The sequence below is a fragment of the Delphinapterus leucas genome, chromosome X, assembly GCF_059928025.1.
Source record: "Delphinapterus leucas isolate spDelLeu-1000000601 "Yukka" chromosome X, BTC_Dleu_Yukka2, whole genome shotgun sequence".
NCBI lineage: Eukaryota > Metazoa > Chordata > Mammalia > Artiodactyla > Monodontidae > Delphinapterus > Delphinapterus leucas.
In genome coordinates, this window is record NC_143150.1 from 30,153,504 (window position 1) to 30,177,759 (window position 24,256).

Consider the following 24,256-nt stretch of genomic DNA (forward strand, 5'->3'; position numbering starts at 1 on the left):
GCAGAGGGATGCACAGATGCCCATATAGACACATTTTTGCATACAATTTTAGGATAGGGGGTTAAGTTCCCTTTGGAGTCCATGAACCTACATGTTGGGAACCTTTACACTAAATGCTCAGCTCCTCTGGGATGGGGTGTCAGATGCCCCAACACTGCACAGGGTTCCCACTCTCCAGGGCTGACAACCAGCCTGCATTGCGCTAGAGGAGTTGTTTCCAGGCAAACTGTAGGGGGAGCATCAAAGGCACAGAACAGGGTAGAAGTGAAAGAGGCAGACAAGCAGTAGACTCACCACTCCTCTCACCTTCAGTAAGTTGGCTGTCAATCCATTCCAGAGCCCCAGGACCCCTTGGGCTTTCACTATCTGCCGGAAGCAGTCCACTGCTCCTGAGAAATGGACATCTACTCCTCCACAGTGGGGAAGGTAGGAGCTCTGAGCCTGGCAGGAAACAGAAGATGGGATGAGGTGATTTAGCCACTGGGAAATAATGGTTCTAGTCAAGTAGTCAAGGTCTCAAGTCTGGGCTCTGGATGCAATGTCCTGGCCAAGATGATGATAAAGAATGGCTGCCACGAGGCTCTACCTGTTGCGTGGGCTTAGAATGAATATTAACATGCAGTAAAGCCATGACACCCCATTCACATATTTGTGGCTATTTTTTCTTGGAAGGAAGCAGCCATTTGGGATGGACTCAACTTCACACTTAACATTGCCTTGCCTCCCAAACTATGCCCGTTGGATGCAGTAGACACCTCTCAGGCCCTTCATCTTTTCTTAAGTGACTTCTGTTTCCTTGTCTTAACCGATTCCTCCTCTGTGAAGTTCTCAAGTGGGCACTGCTCATCTCCCCACATCACAGATGTTCCAGGCTGGGGAGCAGAGGGCAGGGCATTCTTCCAGCTCCCTCTTTCTGTTCCCAGACCCTGACTCTGCTGCTCTCATGCCAAAAGCTCTCAGCTGGGGCTCGTGCCACTGAACCACAATCCTGGTCCCTGCTCTCAGCTACTGGCCTCCTGGCCACTCTTTCACATTCACTGAGGCCTGTGACACCTGGTAGCTCACCATCTTCCAGACTCACCACCGTCGTAGGGAACTTCGGCATCTGTAGTCACAAGCCTTCCCATACCTAGTTTCTGGACCTTCAGTGATCCTCACCTTTACACCCCTTTGGCCACCCCATGGATTTCATCATCACCCCCAGTACCATCCTGACTGACCACCAAAATGCCCCATCTTTGAGAGTAACTTTTTTGTCCTTTAGAAAAACAATTTTACGATCAGATGAAATAACTTTTCACTATACCATCTATATGCAAATGGACTCTATTTGTTCACTGTGAGGGGGACAGCCCCTCATAGCTGGCTTTCAGAAATGGTGACAAGTTTACCTCAAGCTACGCACCTACTTTGGTTAGTTTCTGAAATGTCTAGCTGAGGCTAGTATAGCATTTTATTGCAATGGAATCAAGCCCTTCCATGTGGGAGAGGCAGTAGAGTATAAGAGTTGGAAAAGCATAAACTCTGGAGTCGGACAGGCTGGATTCTAGCCCATGGCTGCCCCACTTACTTACTGGCCATGTGACCCTGGGCAACTCACCTAACCTTTTTGAGACTCAGTTTCGTTATTTGGAAAATAAGAATAGTATCTGCTGTGAGAATGAATGAGATGTGCCTGCAAAGCACTCAGCGGTGTCAGGCACATGGAAAGGATCAATAAATATGAGCTAGTGCTGCTATTACTATTATGTAGAAATTATTCTAAATATCAATCAAATCCCTTACCTGACCTATTAGTCCTCTGTCTCCACTTCTGAACTGCTCGGACCAGTGTCCTCATCCATCCAGCTGCCCCGCTCCCTGATGCCTCTTTTTTTTTTTTTTTTTTTTTTTGAGGTATGTGGGCCTCTCACTGCTGTGGCCTCTCCCGTTGTGGAGCACAGGCTCCGGACACGCAGGCTCAACGGCCATGGCTCACGGGCCCAGCTGCTCCACGGCATGTGGGATCCTCCCGGCATGTGGGATCCTCCCGGACCGGGGCACGAACCCGCGTCCCCTGCATCGGCAGGCGGACTCTCAACCACTGCGCCACCAGGGAAGCCCCTCCCTGATGCCTCTTAACCACCATCGTTCAGATCACTAACCCCTCTAGTCACACGCCCTCTCCCTTGTCTCCCAGGCCACCACTTCCCTGCTGGCTTCACGGTCCTCTTTTTTTGTCCTCCCAGCTCTTCTTTTTTTGTTCCTAGTCTCAAAATCCTTTGCCTTTCAGCTGATCTCCATGCCCCCCTCCCCACCAACCCCTTCTCTGCTCCAAGCCGCTGAACGTGAATCCACAAAGGGGCAGGTCGGTGCCACCAAAGCTTTGAGGTCTCTAACCTCTGCTGGATCCTCATACTGCAGAGCGAGCCCTGGAAGCATCCTTTCCCATTCCTCACAGTGGCTCTTCCCAACCTTACCACATCCCTCAACGCCCCGCACGCCACACCGTGTCCTCCGCCCTAGACAGGCGACCCTGCCTCCCAGTTCATAGGGAAAATAGATGATCTTTTCTTCCCACTGGTGCCCTGGATCTCACACCTTTGAATTCCTCTTGGGCACCTTTCCCAAGAGACCTGATTTTCCCCCCTAGCAGAGGAATAAACTCAAGTCCCTCCCAAATTAAAAATGACCCCTTCCTCCAATCTTTGTCCTATAGACACTGCCCAATCTCATTCCCAAAGTAACATACAGTAAAGTTACCTTGTTTCGGTGTAGAGTTAGTTATATGAGTTTTAACACATGTATAGATCTGTGTGACCACCCTCACAATCAGGATACAGAACTGCTCCATCAGCCCCCAGAATGCTCCTGTGTTGCCCCTTTATGATCAACGTCACCCCCAGCCCCGGGCAGCCACTGATCTGTTCTGTCCCTATAGTTTTGCCCTCTGAGAATGTCATATAAATGGAAACATACAGCATGTAACTTTTTTGAGACGGGCTTCTTTCACTCAGCACGATGCCTTTGAGAGTCGCCATGCTGTGTTCATCACTAGTTTCTTCTTTATTGCTGAGTCGTATCGTATCGTGTGGATGTTTGGTTATCCATTCACCTGCTGAGGCACAGCCCTTCCCACCTCCCCACTCACTGTGGCATCTGTCTCCATGACTTCACGGAACTGATTCTGACCAGACCTGTATCTTTTCCCTGCCTTTTAATAGTTGGTGTAATTATTTACTTTCTTTACTGGTCTGCTCCTACCCCCAACTAGAAGTTCAGCTCCGTAGGAAAAGGGATTTCTGTCCTCCATCAGGGCGAAGGGTGAACTTTGGGGTTTGGCCTTCCCTTTGAGGTACAGTAACAACCAAGCACAGACCAGAGTATGAGAAACAGGATATGAAATGAACAAGCTGAGTCTCCAGCCTGGAGTTACAGGAACCAAAATGGTCAGGGGACTTTGGCGAATGTCTTATTTTAAAGCATTTAACGTAGCACTGTTCCGACTCGGCCTCCTTCCCTTCTTGCCCCATCGAGAAAGAACTGCTGTCAAACAGATATTAAGCCTCCTTTCCCTTAGAAAGAATCAGCCTAATCACAAGATTTGAAGCTCCTCCTGCTACTGTAAGACTGAAATATTGAAAAATGGAGATTGTGTTCATGTAGGAAATTAACCGTCTTATTCTGCTATGAGATAATATTATTGATTTATTTTCTGCCGGTTTCCAGTAAAACTGCAAAAAGCCCCCAGTCATGAGTCAAGGTAATAATTTTGCCACCTGAGACCCCCTACCACAACTAAAACAGAAGACACTAACCAAGTGTCTAACTCCTGTATAACTCATATACGTGAGTTATATGACAGGTCAGTTATAATCAATTTGTGATGAATCGGGGGCCATCTGTAGTCAATCTTAGGACCCTAACAATCTTCCAAATGTCTTTCCTTCACTCCACCTTCACCACCAAGCCACCATCAGTGCTCACATGGACCACCGCAGCAGCTTCCTTAGTAGTCTCCTTGGGACATAAAAAGTTTGATACTCCTTGCCCTCCCTCCCTGTAGAGCGGCTAGAGTGATTTAAAAAAAAATCAACGCATTTTATTCACCTGCTTAAAATATTTTAATGGCTTTATTAAAGCCACTTAGGATAAAATATAAATTTCTTACTGTTGTCTGTAAGCTACAGTGGTAATATAGTGGTAAATATTTAACAGCTGGTTCTGTGGGCGGGGGAAGCCCTGAGTTGTAGCATTTGCTGACCTCAATGGTGTAAATGCTCCCACCGTGGCAGATTGCAGGCTACCAACTGTGAGGTCAACCAGCTCCCAAATTTGCTGCAATTTAATAATCAGCTCTCCTGAGCCAGTAGGAGATGGCTGTAGCACATGACTCAAAGGCTCAGGCCCTGAGTGACCTGCCCCCGTACATATTTTCAGTTTCATTTTGTGTCACTCTCTTTGCTCACATACTACACTCCAACTGCACTGGCCTTCTTTCTGTTCTTCTCTGCCCGCCTCTCTCCTCTGAGCCACAGGATCGTGTAACCGACTATCTACTTGACATCTCCACTCGAAAGTCTAACAAACACCTCAAACTTTATATGTCCTGCTCAGAACTCCACCCCAACGCTGACTGTCTCTAGCTGTCCTCATGTCAGGACATGGCACCGCCGTTGACCTATTTGATCAGGCCTCAAACTGGAGTCACCCTTAAGTTCTCTTCATCTCTCACCTTCTGCTATCTCATCTCTCACCAGCTAGTTCCAGTGCTCCAAATGTATCCCAAATCTGTCCACTTTTCTTTCTTCCCACTATCATTGCCCTTGTCCAAGCGACATCATCTTTCACCTTCACCACAACCGCTGCTAGCTCGTCTACCTGCCCTTATTCCCCACAGGGTGGCCAGGGTGATCTGATCTGGTTACTCCTTGACTTCAACTCTTCAGGGTGCCCCTGTTGCCCTCAGAATGAAGTCCAGACTCTTTCATCTGGCTTACCAGGCCCTCCATGACCTGGTCTCTGCCTGCTTCTCAGTCTGATCTCCTGTTCCCTTGCTGCATTACATTCTATGCTTCAGACACTTTTCAGCTCCACTGCCAGTACCTCTCATCTCTCTTGAGTGACGACCAGACTTTGCTTAGCCATCCCTTCGTTTCCAGTCTCTGCCCTCTCCGATCCATCCTGCACACAGCAGCCAGGTACCGCTCAAAACTCGTCAGATGCTGTCATTGCTTTGCTTTGACACCTTCACCAACCCCCAGTTTTCCAAAGAAAGGCTTCCAGAAGGAGTGTTTTCCAAAGAAAACAGAATTCGAAACTCTCTACAGTTTGGCCCCCACCTGTCTTCCCAGTATCATTTCCCACTATCACCCCGTGATGGTTAGTTTCATGTGTCAACTTGGCTAGGCCGCCGTCAGTACCCAGCTATTTGGTTAAATACCAGTCTGGATGTTACTGTAAAGGTATTTTGTAGATGAGATTAACATTTAAATCACTAGACTTTGTTAATTTGATAAATTAGGAGTTTGGGATTAACATATACATACTACCGTATATAAAATAGATAACCAACAAGGAGCTATACTCAATATTTTGTAATAACCTATAAGGAAAAAGAATCTGAAAAAGAAGATATATAAAACAGAATCACTTTGTTGTACACCTGAAACTAACACAACATTGTAAATCAGCTATATTTCAATTAAAAGAAAAAGAATCACTAGACTTTGAGTAAAGCAAATTACCCTTCATAATGTGGGTGGGCCTCATCCAGTTAGTTGAAGGCCTTAAGAGGCAAAAAGACTGAGGTGCCCGGAGAAAGAGGGAATTCTGCCTGCAGTCTGCCTTTGGACTTGAACTGCAACATCTCCAGTCTGCTGGCCTACCATGCAGATTTCAGACGTGAGCCAAGTAACTAAAATCCATCTCTCTCCCTCTCTCTCTCTCTCTCTCTCTCTCTCTCTCTCTCTCTCCCCATATATACATCCTATGGGTTCTGTTTCTCTGGAGAACCTTGACTAATACCTACCCCCACCCCAGGAACCCTACATCCAGTCACACCCATTACCTCCTGAACATTACGTATACTTTTTCTGATGGGCAAAATTCTCCTCACCCGGGTCCACGTCAGATGCCACCTTATCTTGAAACTTCTTGATGCTGTGATTGGAACTGCTTGTTTCCTTGCTCCCTCTTCCTTTGTCTCCTTCCCTCCTTTTCTTGAAATTTACCTCTCTCTGTGTTTTTTTGTTTTTTTGTTTGTTTTTTGGCTGCGCCATGCGGCATGCAGGATCTCAGTTCCCCGTCCAGGGATCAAACCCATGCCCCCTGCAGTGGAAGTGCAGAGTCCTAACCACTGGACCGCCAGGGAAGTCCCTGTTTTTTTTTTTAAAAACACTTTTTATTGTGGAAAATATCAAACATATACAAAAGTGGAGAGGCTAGTAAAATGAATGGAAAGTTCCACCACCCAGCTTCAACAATTAGCAGTGTATTGACAATCTTTTTACATCTCTATCCCTTGCAAGACATAATTTTAATTTATCTGTTTAATTTAAATTTAGTTATGTTCCTCGAAAATACAATGGCTTCTTCTCTAAAATATAAAATAAAGTATATTACATATATAGAAATATATAATACCATTACCACACCTATGATATTTCCTTAATATCATCATGTATCTAATCAGTGTTCACATTTCCTGATTGCCTTATAATTAGTTTATAGCTTCTTTGTTTGAATCGAGGTTCTTTTCCTGTTTTGTGCTCCCTTAGTTATTGGTTAGACCTCTGCTGTGGTCCAGGCTACCTGGTATGAGTTATCTGGGTGCAATTTCTGGGCTGGCAGCCAGCAAGCTCATGGGAGCAGGCACTAGGCCTCCCTCACTGTCCTAGCTCTTTGGGGTCTAATACCCTTCATTGCACATACTGGGCACTCATTAAATGTCAAACAAAATTCCCCTTAATATCAGTGTCACTAGTAGTTTTTCCCAAATACAACTGTTTACCCGTGACCAGGCTCAAGTAAGCCACATGGATGGCCATGAAGTAAAATAATGGCCAATATTTACAGAGTGTTAGGTGCCAGGCGTTACACTGAGCATTTGACATGTACCAGCTCGTTTAATCCTCACAGAAGCCCCATGCAATAGGAAGTATTATCTTATTAGCCCAAGTTTACAGATGGCAAAATGGAGCCCAAGAAAGGATAAATCTCCCAAATCACAGACTGTATGAAAAAAAGCATCAACCTGAATTTGGGTCTGTTCGACTCAGATTCAAGCTCTACCCCACTAAGCTACACTGTTTCCTGATGCCCAGGACTGAGATGACTACCTCAGCTCTCGACAGACTCGTTTCCACACATCGTCCTTGGATGTGAGTGCCACAGCATGCACACCAAATGATTTCTTTATGCTAAGACTGGAGCTCATGGTGTGGTATGAATAAATGCCTCTACAAGCGTCATACTAAACAGATACCCAGATCACAAAGGCAAACCATATTGCTGGTTGCCCCTTGGACTAAATGTCTGTGCACCCCCAAAGTTCATATGTTGAAGCCCTAACCCCCACTGTGATGGTATTTGGAGGTGAGGGCCTCTGGGAGGTGATTAGGTCATGAGGGTGGAGCTGTCATGAGTGGGATTTGTGCCCTTATAAGGAGACACACAAGAGAGATAATGTCTCTCACTCCACCATGGAGGAAACACAGCAAAAAAGTGGCCATTTGCAAACTGGAAGTGGGTTCTCACCAGACACCAAATCTGCTGGCACCTTGATCCTGGACTTCCCAGCCTCCAGAACTGTGAGAAATAAGTGCTTGTTGTTTAAGCCAGCAAGTCTATGGATTTCTGTTACAGCAGCTCCAACTAAAATACCCCCAAAGAAAGAAGGAATGGTAAGGCTACACAGCAGTGCTTTTCAACCTTTAGCTGCATGTTAGACGAAACAGGGAAGCTTTTCAAAACCATCAGTGATTGGGATCCACCCACAGAGACTGAGATTTAACTGACCTAGGGCGAGGTCTGGACGTGAGCATTTTTGGCAAGCTCCTCACATGAGTCTGATATGCGGACAGGTTGAGGATCACTGGTGTAGGCCCTCCATTGCACAAGGCAGCTCAGGCTGAGACCTGAGCCCATCGATCTGCTGCTGACGGTGAGAACGCCTGGGGAAAGCACACGGGTCCTGAGGCCAGACTGCTTAGACGGAGACCTCACCTTGCCACTTACTAGCTCTGGGACTTTGAGCAAATGCCTCGACCTTCCTGAACCTCAATTTCCTCATCTGTAAAATGGGACAATAATAATAACACCTACCTTATAGGATTGTTGTCAAGATTAAATGAAACATACGTAAGGTGCTTAGAACAGCATTTGACATATAGTAACCACCATTATCATTATTATTTAGTATTTAAACTTGGAGAAGAGGGAATTCCCTGGTGGTCCAGTGGTTAGGACTCTGCGCTTTCCCTGCCGAGAGTGCAGGTTTGATCCCTGGTCAGGGAACTAAGATCCCATAAGCTGCTCAGCATGGCCAAATAAAAAAAAAAATCCCCAACCCCCCAAAAAAATTAAAAACCAAAACTTGGAGAAAAGTATACTGAAGACTAAACCAACCCAGTAGACTAGAACGCTAGACCGCCATTTGCCCGAACCGTATCTTCCTAGCAAAGACACACAAAACATGTCAGGTTACTAGCTACAAGGCTCTGAAGTTAAATCCTCCCTCCACACAAACCCAGGCAACTATCCCATGGCGTCTAGTTCAGATCTGCAGCTGCCAGTGTGGGCATGCAGCATTCTGCGGCAGACATCATCTGAGAAAGCCGGGTCCTAGTCCTGGCTCTGCCACGATCTGCATAACCTTGACCAAGTCCTGTAGTGCATTGAACCTCAGTTTCCTCACACGTCAGTTAAGGAGACTGGAACTAAATGAACTTGAAGGCCCTTTCTTGCTCCTCTAATCCATGCTGTTGGTCCCACTCAAGGCTCCTTCCTGCCCCCAGGACTTCAAATCTGCCGTTCCCTCTGCCTAGCTAAGTCTCTCTTACTAATCAGACTAAACAGCGCTTCTTCAGAGAAGTCTTCCCGGATCTCCAGCCTAAGTCAGGAGCCTAGTAAACACTTTTGGTCACCCTGTACTTCTCTTTCCTGGCACGTGACACAGTTTGTAATGATTTAGTGTATAATTATTTCTCTCATGTCTCCCCCACCTCACAGACTATAAATACCATGAGGGCAGTGACCATGTCTATCTATCTTGTATGTGGTTTTAGCCCCCAAATCTACCAATATGCCAGGCATCCAGTATGTGCTTAATACATACTGAAGAAAAGGAGGAACGAACTTGCAGTTGGTGGAAATGAAATGTAAATGCTTCAAAGCAATGTGCTTGATTGTTTCTGTGATAAACTCCATAGAGTCCTTCCAACAGAGGCAACATTTTAGGTTGTTCATTCTTTCCATGAGTTCTGAAATAATTAAACAATATTTATGAAGATGTAAAACTCATATACCCTTGACCAAAGCAATCCTGTTTCTAGGAATCTATCCTACAGATATATTTGCCCCTGTGGGAAATGATGTGTTACGAGGATTTTTGTTGCAGCATTGTTAGTAACAGCAGCAAGTTGGAAATAATCGAAATGTCCATCAATAGGGGGCTGGTTAAAGAAACAGTACATCAGACTATGGAATACTATGTCACCATTTAAAAATATGTGGCAGCTCCATCTGGACTGATAAGGTGACATCTCCAAGATACATTTTTAGGTGAAAAAAACAGTGCAGAAGAGTGTATGTAGCATGCTGCTGATTATCTAAAAACAAAAAGAACATAAATGTGCACGTTTATGTGTATCTTTACACAGACCACCTTTGGAACGACCGGATAAGAAACTGGAAACAACCAGTGTTTTCTCTGCAGTGAACTGGGAGTCCCAGGGACAAAGGTTGGGGAAGGCTTACTTTTCAATGGACACTCTTTGTACCTTTTGGATTTTGTATCATATGCATATGTTACCTATGCAAAAGGTAGAATATTAATTTTAAAAGAGCATTAATTAAGACAATGAGAAGACAAACCACAGACTAGGAGAAAATATTGGCGAAAGTCATATCTGATAAAGGACCGTTATCCAAAACATACAAAGAACTCTTAAAACTCAACAATAAGAAAACAAACAACCCAATTACCACTACACACCAATTAGAATGGCCAAAATCCAGAACACTGATAGCAACAAATGCTGGTGAGGATGTGGAGAGACAGGAACTCTCATTCATTGCTGGTGGGAATGCAAAATGGTACAGTTACTTTGGAAGGCAGTTTGGTGGTTTCTTACAAAACTAAATATATTCTTACCATAGGAGCCAGCAATTGTACTGATTAGATTAGATCTTAGTATTTACCTAAAGGGGGTTAAAAAAAACCTTATGTCCTCACAAAAACCTGCACATGGATGTTTAAAGCAGCTTTATCTATCATCGCCAAAGCTTAGAAGCAACAAGATGGCCTTCAGTATGTGAATGGATAAATAAACTGTGGTATCAGACAATGAAATATCATTAAGCATGAAAAAGAAATGAGCTACCAAGCCACAAAAAGACACAGAGGAAAGTTAAATGCATACTATTAAGTGAAAGAAGCCAATCTGAAAGTGCTACATACTGTATGATTCCAACTATATGACATTGTGGAAAAGGTAAAATATGAAGACAGTAAAAAGATCAGTGCTTTGGGGGAGAGGATGAATAGGCAGAGCACAGAGGATTTTTAGGGCAGTGAAAACACCCTGTATACTATAATGATGGATACACGTCATTATACATTTGTCCAAACCCACAGAATGTACACCACCAAGAGTGAGCCCTAAGGTAAACTACAGACTTTGGGTGATTCTGATGTGTCAGTGTAGCTTCATCCTTGGTAACAAATGCACCCCTCCGGTGGGGGCTGTGGGTAATGGGGGAGGCCGCGCACGTGTGGGGAAGGGGTACGTGGGAAATCTCTGCACCTTCCTCTCAATTTTGCTGTGAACCTAAAACTGCTCCAAAAAACCCCCAAAGTCTTAATTTTTTAGAAAAAAGCATTTAAAAGGAGAGACCAAAGAAAGACAACAAAAACAAACAAAAAAAAAAGAGAGTCTGCTAGTTGGGGCAAACAGGAGCTCAGAACCTTTCACTTGTTATTTGGAAACAACTTTTATCTTCTGTAGCCATATGGGACGCAACCTGAAGACCAAGTGGTCCACTTCCCAAGCCATCTGAGGACATACATGTGTGGAAGGCAGTTGTGGTAGGAGGCTTTTGTCCTTTGGCAAATCCCCAATAGTCAAACGAGCCAAAAAAAAAAAAAGCCAATGGTATTGAAGTAAAAGGACCTTTATGTCCTGTGAGCCACATGGCCCAAGTTTCTCTTGGCAGAGCTAGGTCCCCAAGAGTTATCCTCATACAGCCGAGAAGCACCCTGGCTCTGTGGTGGGGACGTCCACAGAAACGGGTACAGGCAGCTGCCCCCGGCTTGGCAAGCCTACAAGTCACCCCCCATCCTGGCTGAGGTGCCCGAGGACCTGCTCGGAAAGCCCTCAATGACATGGGGGAAGCGAGTAAATGGACAGCAGGTTAGTATTTTGCTTGGGAAGAGAAGAGAAACAGTTCCCATGTGCCGATTGGGGGCGGGGGTGGGGAAATCAAAAGTGCAGCTGGGGCAGAAAGCAATCGAGATGCATGCAAGCGAGAGCAGCAGAGGGAGGCCGTGGGAGCGCACGCTGAGCAGCGGCGGCCGAAGAGCCAACTTTCAGTGTCACCTTTTTAAATTTAATTTTTAATTTTTTTAATTTTTATTTTTTGGCTGCACCCCACGGCTTGGGGGATCTTAGTTCCCCGACCAGGGATTGAACCCAGGCCCTCGGCAGTGAAAGCGCGGAGTCCTAACCACTGTACCGCCAGGGAATTCCCTAGTGTCACCTCGATTGGGAGTGAGACTGGGTAGGAAGGGTGCAGGAGATTTGGCAGATGCCAGTTTTCTGCAGGCTGGGAATACAGACATAGGCAGTACCTGCACAGGGTGGCCTCTAGGTAAACGCCTGTTAAATTAACCCAACGAATGAATGATCCACTCCCCTACCATCCCTGATCACCATTATCTATAGAGACGAAGATCTTTTGAGGTCTCACAATGCTAGCTCATATGCGTGTTTATAGCGATCATACGAAAACACACAAACACACCTGGCCCGGCTTTTATGGTTCTAATCAGGCCTTCAACGCCATGCATAGATTCTGAAGAGATGCTTCAAGAACAATAAAAATAGTACCTCGGTTTTATTGAGTATTTATATTGAGTGTTTATCTTGTGCCTGGCTCTGCATCTGCATTAACCCAATTCAGTCTTCTCCATGGGGATATGAGCCAGGCGTTAGGCTTCTCCCCGCGTTTTACAGATGAGGAAGATGCGGTTCAGAGAGGCGATGTGGCTTACCCAAGTTGACGGAAAGAGTAAGGGACAGGGATGGCATCCAAAGCCCACACTCTGGACCGATGAGCTAATCTGCCCACGAAAGCTTTAAGATGAACACAGCTGTCAAAAACAAATGAACAGCTCTGTGGGGGAAAGGAGGTAAAAACTGGTGCTGCGTTTCTAAAGCTGGCTTGAGGCCAGCGGAGGGATGGGGAAACCCCAGTGTTCATCTCCTCCTGACAGCAGGAGCCGCAGATGACTGCTCATAGCTGCAGGCCTTTCTTGGCTGACAGAAGGCCTTTTCTGGGACCTTTCTTTCCCTTTCCCCTACCTCTCTCTTCACCCCCACTCTGGAGGCAGGGGGAAGGGGGACGCCTGTCTTAGCTGCTGTTACTGTTTAGCTGGAGCTCAAAGAAGTCTGCTTAGCGGAGGGTGGCCATTTTGATACCCAGACTTTATCTCTTGGAAGGAGTAAGCCAGCTCAGGTCAAGAGAAAGGGCAGAGTGATTTCACAATGAGTGGAATTAGGAAGGCTCCTCCCTGCTCCCTCCTTGCCTGCCCTCCAGGGGATAGTCTCCTTTCCATGATCAACAACTGTCATCCCTAAAGTATTTAGGGCACTCTACACCTTTGGAAAAAACAAAGGGGGGGCTTCTCCTTTCCTTACACCTTAACGATGATGCTCAAACGAAGCCACCTGGCCTGAGGGATGTCCAGACATCTACCTGGATCTGAAAAGCATACTTTTTTCTCAGAATTGCCAAGGCAATGCTACTGACTTAGGCAGAAGTCAGTCCCCAGAGGGGCCAGCCCCCAGAGCAACATGATGGCAAAGAGTTAAAAATGCAACGAACTAAAAAGGTAAGGTTCCCATCCTCTCTAAGCTCTCTAAGCCCCGAGAGCTTAGAACCCAGCAGTGTTTGTACTTCAGGATCATCGGGCAAGTTGGCTGTGCTGGGGAAATAGAACTCTATTCCTACTGACGATAGACACGACGTCAACCAAGAAATGTTGAACTAGGCGGAACATCTGCAACTCGCTTAGCGCTTCCTAGCAGGTGTGATGAGAACAATCTACTTTCCCCTCCTGGGGCTTTGCACCTGCTCTGCTAGGGGCTCCGTGAGCCGGAGGGGCTTTCTTCCCAGTCCGTCCCAGCGGCGTGGCCAGTCTGAGGCAGCCAAAGGTCCATGGCTGCTGAATGTTCTCGGCTTCTCATTGCAACCTGCCGGCTTCAAGCCTTCCATTGTCAGGCTGCCAGTGACCAAAGAAAGCCAGAGGCGCCCACAGCCTGGTTTTCCAAAGGTTTTTTTTCTCCAACTTGAGTTAACCATACCCTGGCCAAAGCCACCCTCGTGCCTGTTTCTGAGCTTGCGCACTACTGTTTCTTTCAACCGAGGCTGTGTGCTCCCAAATCTCAAGGTTAGGTTTCCCTCTCCCTCATCCTCTACTCCCACACCCAGGGCAAGGGAACTGGAAAAAAAAAAAACAAAAAAAACGATTACCTAGCATCTAGGACCAAGCCCCTATAGTCCTGGTGGATAAAGCGTGGGCCTGAAGGAGAGACCTAGGTTCAATCCCAGCCCCCCGCCCCACTTGCTAGCTAAGTGACTGTTGGGCAAGTTACCCTCTCTGTGCCTCAGTTCCTCACCTAGAAACTAGGAATAATAACAATACTTAATAGGGTCGATAAAGAGGATGGAATGGGATGATAAACTGCCTGGTCTGTATCACATGACCAATAAATGGTAGTTATTATCACATTATTACAATTTCTTATTCCCAGGGAAAACTTTCCTTTCGTTACCTCCTCCAGACATATTTTGTCCCCGGACAAAAGCCTCCCCACCAAAGGAGGGCACAGATTTAGACCTGTTCATTCATATCACATTTACTGAAGTCAACAAACTGACAAATACAAGTGCTATGATACCGATTCATCAGGCACTTCCAGGCACTGTACAAAGCGGTGGGAGGTTGCCATGAAGAGGGGGGTGTACATCAAGACTGTTTTACTCTGTCCTTTTAGCATATTTACTTCTCTTGAAATGGTAACAGCTGTTGGAGCTGCGATACACAACTGGAGAGCTAAGGTAGGGGGTGGGAGATAGTGCACTTTCAGAGCGAGGATTGCAGGCAGTCTGAGACAGGGGACAAGTCGAGGTTTCCCTAGGTCAGCAGGCCGGGGAAAGGGCAGGCTGTTCTTACCTTCAGCAGGGGGTAGGGACGAGCACACAGACTTGGGGCTCACCCAGCAGCAGCTAAGGTTCAATTCTGTACTCACAAGGCAGTGAGATCTCAGAAGCCGGCCCAGAACTTCATTCATTTTTAAACAAGTATCGAGTGCCTGCTACATGAGGCTACGTGCTGTGGGGACATACAAATGTGTAAGACATATGTCCCAAAGGCAAAGAGCTCAAAGTCTAGAAGGAATAATGGACAGAGAAGATTACGATTCAAGGAAGCATGTGACGTGGGCCTGAGAGCTATAGCGAGAGGGAGCTTTGGGCGTTCAGAATGGGGAGACTTCTTCCTCTTGAGGAGGGGAGAGAAGGCTTCAGGAGGGGGCTCACACAGGGTGGGGATGTGCTGCAATGGTGGAGAGATGGCAGAAGGTGGGGCACGCGGAGAGATGCTGTGGAAAATAAACCAGCTGGACCAGAGCGCACATACAGGCTAAGAGCATCATTTAAAAGGGGCTGTTCACCCATAAAGCTTTTGGAACAAAATATGCCCTTGGGGGTGGGGTGGGAGCGACAGTGAAAACAGCATCTGCAGTTATCGGCAGAGCACCCTGTTCGTTAACCTGGATTCTCCTACCCCCGAATCCCCTCCGAGGCCGTGGGGAACACCCCCATTTGTGGTTCTACAGAGGCAAAACACCTGCCTTCATCCATCACGATAGAATAGCTGTTTGAGGGGTAGGAAAAGCCAACTCCTTTATCAAACGAAAGCAACAGATGTATGCTGTTGTAGGTCAGAAGAGACAGCCACCACGTGGCAGATGTCAGGTTAGATGGAGGTAGATGCCCCAGGCAGAGGGGACAGGAATGTGAAATACACTTATTCTTCAGGGGGATGGGGGAGGGGAGCTAAGATAATTTTGATTGAATTGGAGGCTGGAACAGAGCAGAGGTCAGAAAAAGGCATGTTCTGTTTAGCCCTGGCAGGATTTAACAATTTTTATTGGCCAACATTGAAAAATTGGGATCTTACATAAAAATCTGGATTTCAGGCTCCCTTGAAAAGTGGGCCCACATTTCTAAATGGCATCTATCCTTTGGAGAAGAGGAACTTGCTGCAGCTTCCCCTGGCCCACTTTGCTCCACGCTGCAATTCATAGATGCTGGTCACATTTTGTGAGCACAGTGCAGTTAGCGCTCCAGAATGCTTCTGAAAGCCAGGATGGCTCAGACTGCATCGGAATCCTTATTCTCTAGGGGGTGAGCGTTATGTTACCTGGGTTTCCCTACTTTCTCTTTTTCCTGTTACTTCCAAGTTCCTGCCGGCATCTGATTTTGCGACTCCTGATATAGGGGGCCTCTGTGCAATGAGCTCGGCAAAGTTGGTAAGGGCAGCCTGCCAGGCCAAGGGGCTCAGCCTTTATTCTCTCAGAGCAATAAAGGACACAACGCAGGCAGATCTTAAGAAAATTCATCTGGCAGAAGCCTGGGCTGGAGGGGACTGAAATGAATATTGGCCCTGGTGATAAGTTACATCTCAGGTTACTCAGTGACTGAGTGTGTGAACTTGGGCAGGCTACAGAACCTCTCAGTGCCTTGATTTTCTCCTCTGTGAAATGGGCTTGATAAGCACAGTGCCCACCTGGCAGGTTTATTGCCAGGATTAAATGAGATAATGAGCATAAAGCCCTCAGCACAGTGCCTGGTACATTAGTACCCAATGTTTATGATCAGTTTTAGAGTTAATCCTGAGACCAATTAGAGGGTTACTGCAGTAGCCTAGGTATGAGCTGATAAGGTCCTAGATTAGGGCAGGGACAGTGACAAAAAGAAAGACCAACGTGGGACGTTAGGAATGAAGACCCAACTGGGTTCAAGGTTGACTGGGGGAGGGGGAAGGGAAAGAGTCAAAGACAACTTCCGGGTCTGCAGCCTGGGTGGCTGGGGGAATGACAGCACTGAAATGCAGAACCTTGGGAAGACAGTTTGATACATACTTAGAGGTGACCCTGGAGAGGCGACAGCCAAATGGCAGTGTCCGGCAAACAGTGAGAAGTGTGGGGCCAGGGCTCGGGAAATGTGGCTCAAGGCTGAGGATGTGGACCTGAGTAGGAGGAGCCACGAGAGGGGCGGGGCGCCCTGGCGGGAGTGCCCAGTTCAGCATCTCAGGCAGGTTCAAGCATCTGTCTGAACAGCTGGGGCCCTCTCTTCACTCAGGGACCGTGCCTCTTCTGCTCAGTCAGCTGTGCCCCTTGGATACTACCTCTGTCCCTCATCTTATGTGCTTTCAGTTCAAATGCTGACCTGGCCTAATCCTGCTTGCCTTGTGAGCCCTGATGGGGTCGAAGTCCCCTGGGTAGAAAGCAACAGGCTAACACTTGGTTTTATGTTTAATGAAACGGAGACACCTAATACGGGCTGCAGGGAGGGGGGTCAGGGAGAGTTGTGGGAGACTGAGCTTGTGCCTGGTGCCTCCCTCCTTACCCTCTCAGAAGGCCCACCAGATTCCAAAGCTCCACCTTCTCAGCTGCTCCCTGGATTTTCCGGGCAGCTTATCTTCCTCTTTTTTTTCCACATGAACTGTCCAGAGAACCATTTGCTCAGGACTCCGTGGTCCTTATGGAGAGCCCACAGACTCGTCAAGCTAATTAGTTCCAAGCTCAGGGCCAGGTGTGGGAGAGACAGAAGTGGAAAGGCCGGGTATGTACCCGGAAGAGCTTGAGCTGAAATGTGCTGAAGTGTGGCCAAGGGCATTTCAGGCAGGGTGGTCTTGGGGGCCATGAAAGCGCCCCAGGTATGGGGGCACCTCATCCTATCTGTGCGCAGGGCTGACTCACCCCCTTCCCAGCAGAAACCATCCCATCAAAACATGCACATGCATAATTTATTTACCTCTCCAGTCTCTAGCATGCCAGCGAGGAGCCGGGGTGAGAAAAAGAAAAAGGAATAAAATGAGTGTAAGCACGGTGAAGGAAGGGCTCAGCTGGTTAAACAAGACTTATGATTACTGTCATTAGTGTTCAAGAGACTTCCAACCTGATGCGGCATTAAACGGACAGATTGTGTGTGTGTATGTGTGTGTCTGGATAAAGCATACATTAGGAGAATGAGACATTCAGACAAAGTGGCCAGTCGGTATGGGGGTTCAGGAAATTCCCTGTCCAGCTTGTTATCCAACAGACACCTGACATTGATTTGCTTCCTGATGGACAGTGTAAGGAGGAAAGCCGATGGAATGCAAATGTTACCATTAAGTGTGTTCAGGTCAGAGCAGCCCGGCTGCCCTGCAAAGCTCTCTCCTCATAAATTCTGCGGACAAACCCTGCCTGCTCCCACAGGGGGTGGCGGGGAGACTGTTATTAAAGCTCTCTCTTCTTGGAGAAGTTGGATTGAGTGCTCTGCAGGAACAAACAACAGCCACAATACAATTTACAGTTAGCCTGTTGTTTCTAGGTTCCTTACTCTCCGAACTGAAGATGTATTTTGAGCGGGGATTAGGGGGTTGTTAACTAGTCGGTGATCACCAGCTGCAGGGCTCCCATACCCTCAGGTAGTGCTCAGATAAGCTCCGTTACTGCAGCGACATCTAGTGGCCAGAGAAAGCAACGCACGTTTGCATTTTAAAGCAGTCTGTGGTTCTGTTTTGGGGAGTTGATTCTTTTTAAGTAGGCGGGACAAGGTATTAGTGTTTATTAACTCCTGTAAAATAACAGTTTGATCGCAACCGTAAGATTTCGCTTCCCGTATCTTTGGATGACATTTATGTTGTCATTCATAACTGGATGCTGATCATATATTGTGAAAACCATGCAATTGCCTCTTTCGATTTTTTTGTGTTTTTTTTACAACCATCATGACTTTGCACTTATTTGAAAGCTTTTTGTTGAAGCTCTGTGTATGCATTATGCATAAGGTTTCCATACAAGGGAAAATATGATCAAATTTACTCCCAAATACCCACTTCTAGTGTATAGCAGATTGTTGCGGTAGGTATATATTCTAGAGTAGAATGTAGTGGTGGCTAGCTTACCCCATAAGAGGTCATTGTTCTAGCTCTCAGGTGGAAAAAGGAAAGCTAAAAGTTTACAGAGAAGACTGAAACCTCCACCCTCACATTTAGATGTCAGTGAATTTCATCTGAAACCCTTTGTGATATTGTGATGTATAATAAGAAATATATACCTGGTCTTCGTCCCCATTTCTGGCATAGAGCTCCTATAATCCTTGACATTACCTAAGTGATGAGAGCAATAAAGGTGCCTTGATATTCATAACAAACCCCTTTCAACCAAGTCTGAGTTTATGTTGACGTAGCGACTTTTGGAAAGCACCTAAGGATGGGGCCTGGTTGCCAGTAATCTAGTGAGTCAACTGGTTTCCTGAGTTCTGTGAGACACTCTAGCAAATTAATTGAATCCAAGGATGGGGCTGTGGGAACCTCTAATTTATACTTCAGAAGCACGGGTGACAACCTGGACTTGACATCGGCATTTGAAGTGGGGGGATAGTCTTGTGGGACTGAGCCCTTGACCTGTGAAATCTGATGCTGTCTCCGAGTAGAGAGTGTCCGAGTTGAGTGGAATTGTAGGACACTCAGCTGCCGTTGGAGACTTCCTTGGTGTAGGGAAAAAACCCACACACCGGAGTTGGTCCTAGACTCTACCCTTTCTCACTGACTGCTCCAACCCCCAGGCTCAAAGCCCTGGGTTTGAGCAGGCTTACTATGGGGAGGAAGTGAGCTCACTAAACCTTGAACTCTGCATAAGGAACACTAAATTATAAGAGGTGCCAGAAAGTGCTGGCGAGACGCCTCTGGCTCTACTATTTCAAAAAGCAATCCTCAAAGCATGGAAGCCAGTGATATAAGCCGCCTTAGTTTCATCCATCTTCTGATGGCCAACCAGCGAGAGCCCATTCTCACTCCTGACAGGAAGATAAATTCCTAGGGCCAGGATGTTAAAAAAAATGAATAAAAAGCTTGTAGTATATCATACCTCCTTCCCACTCAACCTCACCCTGGATTTTTTTTTAAGAAGCTATCTTTTTTAGAAAGAGCATAATTATCATATGAAGAAATCAACTTTTATAAGAGTTAACCATATGAAGTTGCCCTTTGGGTATGTCAAAAAGGTAGGATGTTGGCAATGTCATACGGTTCAATGTAAAGAAAGAAGACTGAAGCTATAGGGGAGATATACAGTATTCCTGAATAAAGATAGAATATTTTACATAAATTATTCCAAGTATATAGGTTGAATATAACTCCAGTCATAATCACAAGGTAGTTCTAAAGTTCATCAGGAAGAACAAATGACTGAGAATAATCAAGAAAATGTTGAAAAGAAGAGTGGTGAGGGGGTAGATGCCCTGTCAGACACTACAAGGTATTATAAAGCTATAGGAATTGAAATAGTGTGGCTCTGGCACGAGGACAGACTGACAAAGCTGCAGCTCAGAATACACAGCCCCAAGACAGACTCTAGAACATATACAAGTATCTAGGATGTGGTAAATGTCGAAGCACGGAGTAGTGGGGAAAAGAGATTATTCCAAAAATGGTGCTTAAACAATTGGTAAACTATTTTTTTTGAAAGTCAGATGATTACCTCACATCATACCTCAGGTAAATTCTAAATAAAGTGATAAGTGTAAAAATTACAACAAAAATATTTAAAGAACTATATAAGTGAATAGTCATGTGATTGTGGGATGGGGTAGGCCTTTTACACAGAAGAGCAAAGTTAGAAACCAAAAAATAGTAATATATATATATATTTGCATAAAAATTTTAAAATATGTATAATAACAACATAAACAGTATTAGAAGCCAACTGTCAAACTGGGAAAAATGCATGCAGTGTATGACAAAGGGTTAATATCTTTAACCTATAAAGACTTCTTACGTATTAGTAAAAAAAGCTGAATAGCCTAGAAAAATAGGCAATGGACACAGAAAATTTACAAAGAAATACAAAGGACAAATTGATATATGAAAAACACGCAATTTGCTCAAAATCAATGAAATTCAAATTAATGTGCCAGCATTTTCCAGCTATTATTAGGTTCACAAGGATTTAGAAGGTGATAGTCATTACAGTTGATGGGAGTTGAGATGGACCACCCCACTCACTGCTGGTGCAGGCGTAAACTTACAGCCTTTCTGGGGTGCAAACTTCATTAAGAGCCTTAGAATTATTTTTATCTTGTGGCCTGTATTTCTAGGAATACAGCTAAAGGGTGTCATCACAAATGTGAAAAAATACAAGAGCTTTCACTGTGGTGTTATCACACTGAAGAATTAGAAACAGCCTGAATATTAAAAAACAGAAATTGTTATTTATGGAACGATGGAGCCAGAGATTGAAGTTGTATTGCCACAAACCAAGGAATGCTTAGGGCTACCAGAAGCTGGAAGAGACAAGGAAGAATCCTCCCCCAGAGCCTTCAAAAGGGGCATGACCCTGCCAACACCTTGATATTAAACTTCTAGCCTCCGGAACTTTGAGAGAATAAATTTGTTTTTTATTTTTTTAAGTTATGGCACATCCATATGGTGGAATATATGTGATAATTAGAAAAGATGCTCTTAATACTTGATGGCCTGAGGCACTATCCATTATAAAATAAGTGAAAAAAACAGATATTAATTTTTATATATAGTAGGAATGCAGCTTTGTGAAAAATAACTTTCCATATGCATATATTATATACTTATATTTATGCACACACACATATGCATACACATATGAACATACACAGAAGTAAAACTATTAATCATCATAATGCATAGGTGTTGGGCTTATAGGTAATTATTATTTTCTTTTTTGTATTTTTCTGTATTTCCCAAATTTTCTATAATCTATGTGCATTCTTTTTTTTTTTTTTTTTTTTCCGGTACGCGGGCCTCTCACTGCTGTGGCCTCTCCAGTTGCGGAGCACAGGCTCCGGACGCGCAGGTTCAGCGGCCATGGCTCACGGGCCCAGCCGCTCCGCGGCATGTGGGATCTTCCCGGGCCGCGGCACGAACCCGTGTCCCCTGCATCGGCAGGCGGACTCTCAACCACTGCGCCACCAGGGAAGCCCTCCTTATTTTTTAATTGTGGTAAAACACACATCATAAAATTGACCATTTTAACCATTTTTAAGCGTATGTACATTACTCTTAAAATGAGGAATAATGGCTTTTATAAATAGGCATGCACTAAGCAGGCTTTAAACTTGCATCTACGTTAAAATTACAATAACGTTGACAATTTAAAAAATGTGTTTGGACAAAGGACAGGAAAGGAACGCAACCCAGACAGATGAAAAGTTTGATGGATTGGAGCAGCAGAATTGGGTGTAATCGTGATGTGTATTGTTCTGAGGCAGCTTTTCTTTATAGGTTGAGATAAGTACTTGTGGGCTTTTTAGTGCTGAGGTAAGTGAGGCCTGGCCTGGCCTGGCCTGGCAAAGAAAACCACATGGGGAAGCCGGAGGCGGGGCGCGGGCACTGAGATAGCAGAGGGACAAGTTAGAGACATGGGGAAAAACAAACTCGGTGGGGACTGATCATTTAAAATTGGATTCAACTCCCCCAAATGAATATCCAAGCAGCTCTTCAGGAATACACCGATTGTATAAATCAAGATTTGCCCGGAAGAGGCCAGAGAGGCAGGCAAGCCTGTGGATGTGGAGTCTGAAGGGAGGCTGGTGGAGAGTGAGCAGGGTTCAGGGCAGATGCGAAGCCTTGCTTGATTCTGAGTCCACCGACTCCCACCCCTGCCCTGTGTGGACCTGCCTGTAACCCCCAACCTTACTTGGACTACTCTGATTTTTCTTTGATCAAAATCGGCTGATTCTAGGCTAAGCCAATTCCTCTCTTTGAGACCTCAGATATCAGGCTTTTGTCTCTGTGGTCTGTAGAGAAACTGTGAGTTTTCCTAGGTAACAATTAGGAAAATGCAGGGCCAATCCCACTAAGACACCGGCCCATTTCAAATGCAGTTACTTCCTCAGCAGGGGAATCAGGGACTACTGGCCCCTTGCTATTGATAATTCCTGGCTTATTTTGGTTCTTTCCGTCTGTTTCACTGAAGTATGGACAGGCTATGAAGGCAAGGGTGCCCTGTCCTCGCTGTGGAGGCCGCCTTGATGTAACGGGCAGTGGCAGCTATGAAGAGAGGAAAGAAAAGTGCTTTATAAAAGACCTAAAAAAGCAGAGGATGGGAATGGGGAGGCGGCTTGGGCTCGAGTCCATTGCCCTGAGGTTAGCAGCAGAAATGCCACAGAGTGAGGGTTTGCAGAGTGTTTGTATGAGCAGTCACGAGCTCCTTGGAAACCTGGCATCGCTCAGGCTTCATGTTCTTTGCTGTTGTTACCCACCCACAAACACTGCAAGCCATCCCTCCCACATACCCACAAAGCCCCCCAAACATAACTCTTCACCTGCATCTTTCTCTTCACCGTGTCGAAGGGAAAGGAGAGTGTCTGGGTCACCGCGGCAGCCAGGCAGACATTGGCGAAGTTCTGGAGGAGAGAGAACCGATCTCGGGGTCCATTCCAGATTTTCTCCAGGTTCATGTAAACTAGAAGGGAGCCGGCAGAGAAAGGGAGAGCACCTGAAAAACAAGGCCAGGGAGAGGCTGTGATGTCTCAGGAAACACTGGCTTGAGAACATAAATGCCTGTGGGGAATCCAGGGAAAGTAAACAGGACCGGCTCTGGGCTTGTTAAACAAGTCACTCCAACCGAAGCAGCAGGCACTTCTTGGGTGATGATAACGTGCTATATTTTGATACGGGTTGTGTCATTGATCAAAATGCATGCATCAAAAGATTCCCTAAATATTTGTGTACTCTATGTCGATTTTACTTTTAAAAGAGCCATAAACAAATATTGAACTCTAGTTAATGATATGCATGTTGAAGGGTTGAGGGATGAAGTGTATTGATGTTTGCAACTTACATGGAAATCATCAAAAAATATATGACTGATGAATGGTTAGAGGGACAGATAAAGCAAAACATTAATTGAAGGAGCTGGTATATGGTGGGTACATGGGTGTTTCCCATGTTTAATTTTTAATTAAAATTTTAACTTTTATTAAAAATTTAATAAAAATTAAACATGGGAATGTTTAATTTTAAAAAATTAATTTAATTTTAAATTTAGTGTTTTTTTAAAATTAATTAATTAATTAATTATCGGCTGTGTTGGGTCTTTGTTGCTACTCGCGGGCTTTTCCCTAGTTGCGGCGAACGGGGGCTACTCTTTGTTGCGGTGCATGGGCTTCTCATTGCGGTGGCTTCCTTTGTTGCGGAGCACGGGCTCTAGGCACGTAGGCTTCAGTAGTTGTGGCTCGCGGGCTCTAGAGTGCAGGCTCAGTAGCTGTGGCGCACGGGCTTAGTTGCTCCGTGGCATGTGGGATCTACCCGGACCAGGGCTCGAATCCGTGTCCCCTGCATTGGCAGGCGGATTCTCAACCACTCAGCCACCGGGAAGCCCCTCCAATTCTTTTTTTAAAAATTTATTTTATTGGAGTATAGTTGATTTACAATGTTGTGGGAGTTTCTGCTGTACAGCAAAGTGATTCAGTGATACATATATATTCTTTTTCATATTCATTTCCATTATGGTTTTTTACA

At 45.6% G+C, this 24,256-nt stretch overlaps 1 protein-coding gene across 1 annotated transcript in view; it reads right to left on the bottom strand.

Annotated features, from left to right (window-relative positions):
* Positions 1-24,256, bottom strand: part of SLC25A43 (solute carrier family 25 member 43) — a 43,804-nt gene that overhangs the window by 9,751 nt on the left and 9,797 nt on the right. The window contains exons 3-4 of the mRNA XM_022562971.3: positions 23,059-23,231; positions 307-441 (exon numbers count right to left, since the gene is read on the bottom strand). Of these exons, the coding sequence (XP_022418679.1) occupies positions 307-441; positions 23,059-23,231 (308 nt within the window). The remainder of the gene's footprint in view (positions 1-306; positions 442-23,058; positions 23,232-24,256) is intronic.